At 37.1% G+C, this 13,198-nt stretch overlaps 1 protein-coding gene across 1 annotated transcript; it reads right to left on the reverse strand.

The window, feature by feature from the left end:
- Positions 1-9,578: 9,578 nt before the first annotated feature.
- On the reverse strand, positions 9,579-10,600 carry LOC308658186 (taste receptor type 2 member 14-like; the record flags this gene model as incomplete). Its single annotated transcript, XM_081310795.1, has 2 exons — positions 9,579-10,147; positions 10,432-10,600. 2 exons carry the CDS (start codon positions 10,598-10,600, stop codon positions 9,579-9,581), a joined length of 738 nt encoding a protein of 245 aa, XP_081166921.1.
- Positions 10,601-13,198: the final 2,598 nt, after the last annotated feature.

A 13,198-nucleotide genomic window follows, 5' to 3' on the forward strand; every position in this document is an offset into this window, starting at 1 on the left:
AAAGCTGCCTAGCCAGCGCTGGGGGAGGGGCAAGCAGAAAAAATCAAAACCATAGAGTGCCAGGGATCCCAAAAGCCAACGGTGTGACCCCGGAGATCCAGGCTGTCTGATACGCGCGGCCTGCCCCGAGGCTACAGAAGGCGTGGCGCCGCAGAGAAGGGGTTAACCAGTCAGCAGGGAATTAAGTGGCTGCGACACGGTGGTATCCCACCAGCCAAGCCCAAGCCCGCACTGACCCCCGGGCTGAGTTCGGGATTGCAGTCGGGGAAGGAAGCCGGTAAGGCCCCGCCCCCCACAAGGGACACTCCGCTAAGGCAAACAGCGGCCACCATCTTAGAGGGCTGAAGTACCCACCGCCACTCTCCGACAGATTGCAGCAACAAAACAGGTGTGTGTGACCCAGCCCAGCCCCCAAACTTAGGGGGATTTCGCATAAAATCCCTCCTAGACTTTCAGGGGGAGGCAGTATCAGAGTGAGCCTGCATAAAGACTAAAGGGGAGCTAGAGGCACCTGACCCTCAACCCCCCCTCTCATCAGCGGACAAAACAAAGGCAAACAGCGGCCACCATCTTAGAGAGCTGAAGTATCCACTGCCACTCTCCCACAGATTGCAACAAAACAGGCCCAGAGTATAGCTTGAACTGCCGAGAACCATCACTGAGGGGAAATCTGGTCTAGCAGGAGAACCCAAGCCTAGCAGGAGAGAACAGGAGACTAGAGGCAAGGCTCTCGTGACTGGGCAGCTGTAAACTGCAGGCCCGCCGGCGACAGTTCATCCACTGCCAGGGTAACTGGGTGGTAGGAGAACGCCCTCCCGCTGGCGATGGATCACCTGCCCACGGCCTGAGATACTGGGCGGCGGGAGTCTGCCTGCCTGCCACGACCGGGTGCTGAAACCAAACAGAGACAGTCCACTCACACCCCCCCATTAGGGCACCCCGGCAAGGAGACTGGGGCACGGCATAGCAGAGTAGTGTCGTCACTGGAGCTCGGACGTCGGAATTCCTTCCCAGCAGAATCCACGTTAGCAGGCATAGTTCAACAACACAAAGGAGAGACATCAGAGTAATACAGAAACAAAACAAATCTATAGAAGAGAGCAGAAACACGACAATCAAAAAGAACTGGAAAGTAATGTGGACAACATGAGAAAACAAGGGAAAAAAGGATTTCAAACAATGCAAGACAACTCAATTCTACAAGAGGACATAGAAACTTCAGAAACAGGGATATGGAAAGAACTCAGGGGATACCTAACTCAGATGGAAAGGAATATTAGAGAAGACATGAGACAGCAAGTCCAAGAAATAAAAGTATATTTTGAAAATGAATTAAACAAACAAATTCAAATGGCAAAGAACGAGATCTACCAGGAGATAGAGATCTTAAAAAAAAATCAAACAATAATCCTAGAATTGCAGGAAACTATAAGCCAAATTAAAAACTCAAACGAGAATATTACAAATAGACTTGATCAAGTAGAAGTCAGAACATCAGATAATGAAGACAAGGTTTATCAACTTGAACAGAATATAGTCAACACAGAAAAGATGCTTAAATCCCATGAACAATCTATTCAAGAGTTATGGGATGTCATAAAAAAACCAAATCTGAGAGTCATAGGGATAGAAGAAGGCACAGAGTTTCAAACCAAAGGAATGGACAACATATTAAATGAAATAATTCTAGAAAACTTCCCAGAGATGAAAGATGGAATGGATTGCCAAATCCTGGAAGCCTACAGGACCCCAAACATTCAAAACCATAATAGACCAACCCCAAGACATATAATTATGAAGATAGCCAACATACAGAACAAGGAGAGAATATTAAAAGCTACGAGAGAAAAGAGGCAGATTACTTTCAGGGGTAAACCAATTAGGTTAACGACCGATTTCTCATCACAAACTTTGAAAGCGAGAAGATCCTGGAATAATGTATTTCAAACGCTGAAAAATAATGGATTCCAACCAAGAATACTATATCCAGCAAAATTGAGCTTCAAATTTGACAATGAAATTAAAATCTTTCATGATAAACAAAAGCTAAAAGAATTTGCAGCAAGAAAACCAGCTCTGCAAAGCATTTTGAACAAAACACTACAAGAAGAGGATTTGATAAATAGTGCCCAAAACTAACAGCAGGAGGTATCTCAGTAAAGGGGGAGGAAAACAACCAAAAAGCAAAACTAGCCAAACTAAAATAAATAAATAAAGAAGCATGACTGGAAATACAAATCATATCTCAATTGTAACCTTAAATGTTAATGGCCTAAATTCACCAATCAAGAGACATAGGCTAGTAACCTGGATCAAAAAAACAAATCCAACAATATGCTGCCTTCAGGAGACTCATATGATAGGAAAAGATATACACAGGCTGAAGGTAAAAGGTTGGGAAAAATCATACCACTCATATGGCCCTCGGAAGCAAGCAGGAGTGGCCATACTCATATCGAATAAAATCAACTTCAAACCTAAGTTAATCAAGAAGGATAAAGAAGGTCACTATATACTGTTAAAAGGAACCATCCACCAACAAGACATAACAATCATCAATTTGTATGCACCAAACAATGGAGCTGCAACGTTCATAAAACAAACTCTCCTCAAGTTCAAGAGTCAAATAGACCACAACACAATAATTATGGGTGACTTCAACACACCGCTCTCGCCATTAGACAGATCCTCTAGACAAAAGCTGAATAAAGAAACTATAGAACTCAACAGCACAATCAATAACCTAGACTTAACCGACATATATAGAATATATCAACCATCATCAAGTGGATACACGTTCTTCTCAGCAGCACATGGATCCTACTCAAAGATAGACCATATATTATGCCATAAGGCAACTCTTAGGAATTATAAGGGTGTGGAGATAATACCATGCACCATATCTGACCATAATGGAATGAAATTGGAAATCAATGATAAAAGAAGGAAGGAAAAATCCTACATCACATGGAAAATGAACAATATATTATTGAATGATCAATGGGTTGTAGAAGACATAAAGGAGGAGATGAAAAAATTCTTAGAGTCAAATGACAACACAGACACAACATACCAGAATCTATGGGACACAATGAAAGCAGTTTTAAGAGGGAAATTCATTTCTTGGAGTTCTTAACTCAAAAAAAGAAAAAACCAACAGATAAATGAACTCACACAACACCTCAAAAACCTAGAAAAGGAAGAGCAAAACAACAGCAAATATAGTAGAAGACAAGAAATAATTAAAATTAGAGCAGAAATCAACGAAATTGAAACAAAAGAAACCATTGAAAAGATAGATAAAACTAAAAGTTGGTTCTTTGAAAAAATAAATAAGATAGACAAGCCCTTAGCCATGCTAACGAAAAGAAGAAGAGAGAGAACTCAAATTACTAACATACGGGATGAAAAAGGCAATATCACAACAGACACTACAGAAATACAGAAGATAATTAGAAAGTATTTTGAAACCCTATATTCCAATAAAATAGAAGATAATGAAGATATCGATAAATTTCTTAAGGCATATGATTTGCCCAGATTGAGACAGGAAGACACACACAATTTAAACAGACCAATAACAAAAGAAGAAATAGAAGAAGCCATCAAAAGACTACCAACTAAGAAAAGCCCTGGACCAGATGGCTATACAGCGGAGTTCTACAAAACCTTCAAAGAAGAATTAATACCAATACTTTTCAAGCTATTTCAAGAAATAGAAAAAGAAGGAGCTCTTCCAAATTCATTCTATGAGGCCAACATCACTTTGATCCCAAAACCAGACAAAGATACTTCAAAGAAAGAAAACTACAGACCAATATCTCTAATGAACTTGGATGCAAAAATTCTCAATAAAATTCTGGCGAATCGAATACAAAAACATATCAGAAAACTTGTGCACCATGATCAAGTAGGATTCATTCCTGGGATGCAAGGATGGTTCAATATACGGAAATCAATAAATGCTATTCACCACATCAATAGACTTAAAGACAAGAACCACATGATCATCTCGATGGATGCAGAAAAAGCATTTGACAAAGTACAGCATCCCTTTATGTTCAAAACACTAGAAAAACTAGGGATAACAGGAACTTACCTCAACATTGTAAAAGCTGTATATGCTAAACCTCAGGCTAGCATCATCCTAAACGGAGAAAAACTGAAGGCATTTCCTCTAAAATCTGGAACAAGACAGGGATGCCCTCTATCACCACTTCTATTCAATTTAGTTCTCGAAGTACTAGCCAGAGCAATTAGACAGACAAAAGAAATTAAAGGCATAAAAATAGGAAAAGAAGAAATTAAACTATCGCTATCTGCAGATGACATGATAATATACTTAACAGACCCAAAAGAGTCTACAAAGAAGCTGCTAGAGTTAATAAATGAATTCAGCAAAGTGGCAGGGTATAAAATCAACACGCATAAATCAAAGGCATTCCTGTATATCAGCAACAAAACCTCGGAAATGGAAATAAGGAAAACCACTCCATTCACAATATCCTCAAAGAAAATAAGATACTTGGGAATCAACCTAACAAAAGAGGTGAAAGATTTATACAATGAAAACTACAGAACCATAAAGAGAGAGATAGAAGAAGATCTCAGAAGATGGAAAAATGTACCCTGTTCATGGATAGGCAGAACTAACATCGTCAAAATGGCGATATTACCCAAACTTCTCTACAGGTTTAATGCGATGCCAATCAAAATCCCAATGGCATTTCTTGTAGAAATAGACAAAGCAATCATGAAATTCATATGGAAAAACAAAAGACCCAGAATAGCAAAAGCAATTCTAAGCAGGAAGTGTGAATCTGGAGGCATAGCGATACCAGAGGTCAAACTGTACTACAAAGCAATAGTAACAAAAACAGCATGGTACTGGTACCAAAACAGGTGGGTAGACCAATGGTACAGAATAGAAGACACAGAGACTAATCCACAAAGTTACAACTATCTTATATTTGATAAAGGGGCTAAAAGCATGCAATGGAGGAAGGATAGCATTTTCAACAAATGGTGCTGGGAAAATTGGAAATCCATATGCAACAAAATGAAATTGAATCCCTTTCTCTCGCCATCCACAAAAATTAACTCAAAATGGATCAGGGAGCTAGGTATCAAATCAGAGACACTGCGTCTGATAGAAGAAAAAGTTGGCTACGATCTACAAATTGTGGGGTCAGGCTCCAAATTCCTCAATAGGACACCCATAGCCCAAGAGTTAACAACAAGAATAAACAAATGGGACTTAATTAAACTAAAAAGTTTTTTCTCAGCAAGAGAAACAATAAAAGAGGTAAATAGAGAGCCTACATCCTGGGAACAAATCTTTACCCCCCACACCTCCGATAGAGCCCTAATATCCAGAATGTACAAAGAACTCAAAAAATTAAACAATAAGATAACAAATAACCCAATTAACAAATGGGCCAAGGACCTCAACAGACACTTCTCAGAGGAGGACATACAATCAATCAACAAGTACATGAAAAAATGCTCACCATCTCTAGCAATCAGAGAAATGCAAATCAAAACCACCCTAAGATACCATCTCACTCCAGTAAGATTGGCAGCCATTATGAAGTCAAACAACAACAAGTGTTGGCGGGGATGTGGGGAAAAGGGTACACTTGTACACTGCTGGTGGGACTGCAAAATGGTGAGGCCAATTTGGAAAGCAGTATGGAGATTCCTGGGAAAGCTGGGAATGGAACCACCATTTGACCCAGCTATCGCACTTCTCGGACTATTCCCTGAGGACCTTAAAAGAGCGCACTAAAGGGATACGGCTGCATCAATGATTATAGCGGCACAATTCACAATAGCTAGACTGTGGAACCAACCTAGATGCCCTTCAATTGATGAATGGATAAAAAAAATGTGGCATCTATACACAATGGAGTATTATGCAGTACTAAGAAATGACAAAATCATAGAATTTGCGGGGAAATGGATGGCATTAGAGCAGATTATGCTAAGCGAAGCTAGCCAAGCCCTAAAAAACAAATGCCAAATGTCTGCTTTGATATAAAGAGAAAAACTAAGAACAGAACAGGAAGAAAGAGCATGAGGAAAAGACTACAGTAAACAAAGACGAATGGGGGGAGAGAAACGGAGAGAGAAGGGAAAGCATATGGAAATGGTAGGAGACCTTCAAGGATACATAAAATTATAAGAGGTTATGAGGGGCAAGGGGGAGGGAAAAAAAAAAGGGAGAGAATTGAACAACAGCAGGGGAGGTAGAGAGGGAAGATGGGAGGGGAGGGGAGGGGAGGGGGGATAGTAGGGGATAGGAAAGGTAGCAGAATACAACAGTCACTAATATGCCATTATGTAAAAATGCGAATATGTAACAGATGTGATTCTGCAATCTGTATTTGGGGTGAAAATGGGAGTTCAAAGCACAATTTGAGTCTAATGTATGAAAGATGATATATCATGAACTATGTAATGCGATAAATAATCAATAAAAAAAAAAAGAAAAGTAAAGGGAGGTGAGGGGACAAAACCAGACAATGTTATGTAGTAACTGGCATTTTCCTTCTTTTAGAGTCTTGGCATATCATTGTCTATCATTTATATCTAAGTGGGAATCAGAAATATTCTTAGTTGTTCTTCACCCTGTTGATTGTTTTTAAATCTAGGTTTATTGAAGTGTAATTTATATATACTAAAACTAACTTTAAATGTACATGAGTCTTAAATGAGTCTTGATGAAGATATACCATGTAACCACCTCTACCAGAATTAACACATATGACATTTCTGTCACCTGAACAATTTTTGTGGGCTTTTTAAATATAAATTTCATGATTTTATTTTCTATTTATGTAAAGAATAACATTGATACTTCATGAAAATTACATTGAACCTATAGAGTACCTTGGGTAGTAGAGACATTTTAACAATATTGATTCTTCTAATTTATGAACGGGGGATATCTTGCCATTTTTGTGTGTGTGTGTTCCCTTCAATTTTTTTCAACAGTATCTTTACATTTGCATTGAGGAGACATTTCAATTCCTTGGTTAATTTTATTCTTAGGTATTTTTGTAGCTATTTTGAGTGGAATTATGTTGTTTATTTCTCTTTGAACAAGTTTATTATTTTGTGGCCTTTTGTATTCAGCTCCCTCCCTTCATACCTAACCCCTAGTAACCATTGATCTGATTTCTGTTTATATAATTTTGCTTTTTACAGAATGTTACATGAATGGAATCAGGCAGTATGTAGACTTTTGTGTCTTGTGTCTTTCTCTTAACCTGTTAAGTCCCAAGTTTCCAGTTCTACAAATATTGCAATAAATTAGCACAGGTGCAAAAATTACCATAAATGATATATTTGTTGCTCAGTATAAGTCCACATCTAGGATTATGTGACTGAATGGGTTAACATAATACTTTTGACTCTCTCAAAGTTGTTGTTGTATGTATCTGTAATTTATTCCTTTCTAAGGTGAGGAATATTCTGTTGTATAGATGTACATAATTCTTTTATCCATATACCAGCTGATGGACATTTGGATTATTTCAGTTAGGGGTGATTATGAATAAAGCTGCTATAAACATTCACATATAAAAAAAAAAAAAAAAGAATAAAAAGCAAAGCATACGCTATAGTTTAGCACATTGCTTTCTAACTCACCAAATGAACAAATAAAAACAATTATTGTACCTTTTTACGTTCACATTAACCAAGTACCAAATATCATTTTTAAAGCTTAAGAATATGAATTATATTGTAAATATAATATTTAATAATCTTTAATATAAGCATCAAATTTACATATTCCTTTATTCCTTTTTTTCACTAGGTTTTGGATAAGAACCTATCCTAAAATGGATGTGTCTGTGAGTAGCCTCCTTCTATTGATATATCATTTGAATTTGGGGGACCGCCTCCCTCGACTGGGGATTTTCACTCTGGCTCTTTGCTGACCTCTTCGTGCACTGCTGGAGAAGTCTTTTAACATCTCAGACAATCAGGTTCTTCACATGAAGAATAATATTAGACATATGTGAATATTAAAAAGTTATGAAGAATGCATATAAACCTACCACAAAAACAGAACAACTTTCTCTTTTTACTTGCCACTTATTACAATGCCCACTTTTTATTTCATAGAATCTACATAGAAAAGATAGTCAACATGTATTTTTTTCAATAAATAAATGAATGAGCAACATTAAGAAAGCAAGAAAATCTATTCCAGACGCAAACTCTAAAACTTGAAGGGATTTTTTGTGAAAATAAGCCACAAACAAAGAATTCTTCATTTCTGAAAATACATAGGGTTCTAACACTGTTTCAACAACACTGAATACAAGATACATGACCATGTTTTCCTCTCCTCATCCCACAACTTAAACCTATTTATATTTTTCACATATTTAATTAAGTTACTTTCTATTTCTGTAACACAACTAATATTATTATTATATGCACATAACCAAGTTCCATGTTAATTATGCTCCATGTTAATTATTTAATAATGTTTAATATAAACACCACATTTACATATTCCTTTATGTCTTTTTTCCACTGGATTCTGGATGTGTCTGTGAGTGGCCTCTTTCTATTAATATATCATTTGAATTTGGGGGACCACCTCCTTCTGCTGAGGGGCTACCTATAAGTTTTTCAAAATTTCTATTCCTTTAACAATCTTATTGTTTGCAATCATAATAAAATATGGATATATGGTGAGACAAATTAAATCTAAAATACCAATGTACCAGTATGATATTCAACTAAAAGACTATCTGCAGCCATGATCTGGTATTAGTGTATATTAAAATCAAAATGGATTGTGTTACATACTTGAAAACTATGTTGAAAAATACAATATATTTCCAAATGTAAATAACATATCACTAATAATAATAAATGTTTCAAAAACTCTGGAATTTGAAACTCAAAATATAGACAATACTATTAGAATAAAGCACTTTTGGGATTCTGAGGAAATTTTTCTTAATTTATAAATTGGAACTTGGAGTTAAAAGGTAGATTTAGAGTATCTGATTTCCCATAGTATATATTTTATTCTTGACATCTTAACTAAAACTTTAGGCACATTTATTATGTTAAAAACTTGTTTTTATGTGTATAAAATTATAAAATTCTGTTTTTAGTAACTGTCTCACATGCATGCATACACATACATAGCTTGTATAGTGTAGGTTTCTCATTTTAAAATCTCAAAAAGGTTAATAATTGACACAAAATTCATATTATTTGTTACCATAAAGATCTCTTTAAAACATCTATAATGATATATTTCTGTATATAAGTGTATTAATAGACTTATTATTTATGACATGGTTATAAATGTGGTTGTAATGTGATTAGTGCCTGTGCCAAACAGAATTTTATAAAATTCACAAAGTCAATAAAAGGAGAATATTAGAAAAACATAGATTCACAAATGCAGGAATTTTTGTGAACTGATTTTTTTCTAGATGATCCCAAAATGGCCTATGGACCCGGTGGCTCAGCATCTCTGGACCTGCACCTCAGCCACTACAGCACTGACAGAGGGGCCTGTCTCAGCTTACTGTTGCCTAGAATCAGGACAAGTGAGTGGCCGGAAGGAAAAGCAATTCCAGCAGCCCAGCAAAATAGAACAACCAGCTTTTCCCCCTGAAATTCAGAGCTTGTGTGATAAAAGACAAAAAGAAAATGGTATATAGTATGAGGAAAGTGATCCCAATCTGCAAGACTTTCATGTGGACCGAGGTGCAGGCATCTTGGGACCCTCTGCCATTGTGCTGCATCTTCTTCAGATGTTTCCACAGGGAGCTGATTAGCACGAAGAAAGCCAGCAGGGATACAGTGAAGGGTAGGGACATAAACATACAGTTGGTGAATGAGAAAAACCTGGAAAATTGTGCAAACTTCCTCAAACTAGAACTGTAAGACATGTTGCTTTCATGTCCACCAATCCAGATCTCATTAGAAATGTTGATCAGTACAATATTTAAAAACAAAAGAATCAGAGACATCAGAAGAATCACAAAAACCACCTTTTTAACTCTCCACTTTAGGTAAAGAAAAATAGAATTAGAAAAATTGGATATCTTCAAAAAATAAGAGATACTGAGGTTTGTAGAAACCCAGAGGTTAAAATGATTAGTCACTGTCCAGGTAATATTAATCATTCTTTTTTTTTTAAAGAGAGAGAAAGAGAGAGAGAGAGATTTTTAATATTTATTTTTTAGTTTTTGGTGGACACACATTATTTTATTTTTTTATGTGGTTCTGAGGATCGAACCCAGCGCCCGGCACATGCCAGGCGATCACACTACCACTTGAGTCACATCCCCAGCCCTATATTAACCATTCTTATCATTTTTGCAGTTATCAATAAACCTGGATAAAATGAAGGAACAACTAAGCTTATGAGTACTGATTAGAGCACACCAATTCTGGAGAGTGCCAAAGCAGTGAGGATTTGATCAACTGAAGAGATCTTTCTTCTCTTGATCCAGTCCACACAGTTCACCAGCACAATGAATCCATTTCCTAAACTCCCAGTTATGGATTCCACACTTAAAATGATTTTAAACATGCTCTCTATGACATGGTCCATTGTAAGAGGTTGCCTCAAAGTCTAATATCACTGCTGAAGATTTCTTAAGGCACTCATCTAAAATGCTATGTATATCTGATTCTTGAATATTCATTCCCCTTTTAAAACTCACATATAGAGCATCAAATAAACAAACATCAAAAATTTCTGATGAATGGATTAATAGCTTTTATCATGAAAGTATTGCATTTCCCAGACAGCCCAGCTGAACTCATTGAGATATTGTGTACTTCACACACAATAGCCTGTAGTTTTTTGTAGTCAGTGATGAAGGAAACACTTTGCTCCCATTTGCTAACATGCAAACTGTAATCTTTTATTTGCATTATTTTGATATTTCTTCCTTAATTACATATTTTAGTCTGGCAAAGTGAGTTCTGAGCAAGTAAGATTACAAAAATTCTAATAACATGGCAGGCAATGAATATATGCATAAGTATGTGGAACTTACTAAGCCCTAAGGATTTTAATGTTTTTTAAAGTTAGGTATACAAAGAAACCTATGCTGGTGTTTCCCAGAGCTCTTCGTACAAAGTGTCATGATTGTCTAACATCCTGAAGCTCATTATTTCTACAATGCTGAGTACTGAGAATAATATTTATCATTTCACTTTTTGCCAATGCATTAGTAGCACATACAACACACCCATAAAAATACATTTACTTGAATTCAAATACCCTTCTCCTCGCATCCCAATAATTGAAGATTTTCAACATTCAATATACATCTGCCTCATACTGAGTACAGTGATAAGTCATTCCTTTAAAAATGCTTCCAGGTTGATATTATACCTTAATAAATATGAATATTCAGTAAACTTTGGGAATATTCTTTTGTGCATGTGAAAAACGGTGGAAATCTCTCTGCGGTTCCCTGAAGTAGTTGTTGCAGCAAAAGAGTTCATCCCCACACCAAAAATCTTCCTCATTCTGTCTGCCCCTTGCCCAGTAGGGACCAGAGACCTTCAGATTTCATCCCTCTCCCTTCATCTCCCAGCAACATCTGCTCCATGACTCTCACTGCAGGCACCCAGGTAGGTGAAGGATGATACCCTGCCTGGGCAAGGTAGGGAGTAAGTAACCTGGTGACATTGTTTCTCCTCAACAGCTAAGAAGTAAGCAGGCGACAGACAAGAGAAATACATCCACAGCTATCAGAAACAGCAGAAAAAAACATGTATCCTAACTTTCAGGCATGGCAGAGAAAGACTTGAGACATTGCATTGTGAACATCCAACGTAACCCCCCATCCTCTGAAGCAACACTTAGAGAGGAAATGAATTCAATATATCTTGAAACTTCTCTCAAATGCCCTTTATATAGGAGAGATGTATGTTGAAAGATAAAAATAGGACTGTATGGATAAAATTTAAGGAAAACTAAGAAGGAGGAAAAAAATTATACCATCAATGAAGAGGCAGGAAGCTCCCAACAGCTCAGTTCCTTCCATGTAACAAAGAAGAAGTTGCAAAGGAGACAAAGAGCAATGCAAACAACCCTGGGGGTGGGGCTGATTAGAGCAGGCACTGGTAAAGGAGCTTCTGAGCTTTTTAAGAAAAAAGACAGAACTTGGGTCCCAGTGAGGGCTTCGTTCATCCCTGAGCAGCTCTTCCTGAGGCCCCAACACTGCACCTTTCACTCTGGATGAGAAATGGTTTAGGTTTTCACCTGAACAACAGCTTCTAGAGAAGACAGATGTTTCCAGAGAAGGTAGGATGACACCGATGATAAATCCCACACATCTCATAAACAAAGCAGAATAACAAGTCAGCCCTCAGAAAGGAGCAGTGTCTCCATCCAGTTCTCTGGAAATGTTGCACTTAGGTGAAGTTAGATGTTAGTAGATTTCATTTCAGTTTTTTTTATACACTGACTGCACCAAATGCAAGTAATCAAGAGGAGGTAAATCCACCATAATTCCATCTAAACATTTCTCTATTTATAGAGAAATATATCTATAATGATACTCTCAATATTAGTCTATCAACACTTATACTGTTAATTTATTTATTTTTCTTAAATATTTACTTTTTAGTTGTATTTGGACACAATACTTTTATTTTATTTATTTATTTATATGTGGTGCTGAGGATCAAACCCAGGGCCTCACATGTGCTAGGTGAGCACTCTACCGCTGAGCCACAACCCCAGCCCAACTGTTCTTTTTTTTTTTTTTTTGAGAGAGTGAGAGAGGGGAGAGAGAGAGAGAGAGAGAGAGAGAGAGAGAGAGAGAGAATTTTTAATATTTATCTTTTAGTTTTCGGCAGACACAACATCTTTGTTGGTATGTGGTGCTGAGGATCGAACCCGGGCCGCACGCATGCCAGGCGAGCGTGCTACCGCTTGAGCCACATCCCCAGCCCCCAACTGTTAATTTAAATAAAACTAAATTAGGTTCTGGGTCACCATTATCCTGAATTTATAGAAATTCAAACAAAATTGTTACTGAGGTTTCCATTTTTTACCCTAAATGTTTTAATATTTTTATTTTTAAATCCAACTTCAACATGTAAAGAAAAAAGTATGCTTTCCAATGTGAGATGGGTAGGTAGGTAGATAAATCATTATATGGATTTGAATAATGAGCCTTGCCCGTCT

The sequence above is a fragment of the Spermophilus citellus genome (assembly GCF_964194105.1).
Source record: "Spermophilus citellus genome assembly, chromosome: 10".
Taxonomy (NCBI): Eukaryota; Metazoa; Chordata; class Mammalia; order Rodentia; family Sciuridae; genus Spermophilus; species Spermophilus citellus.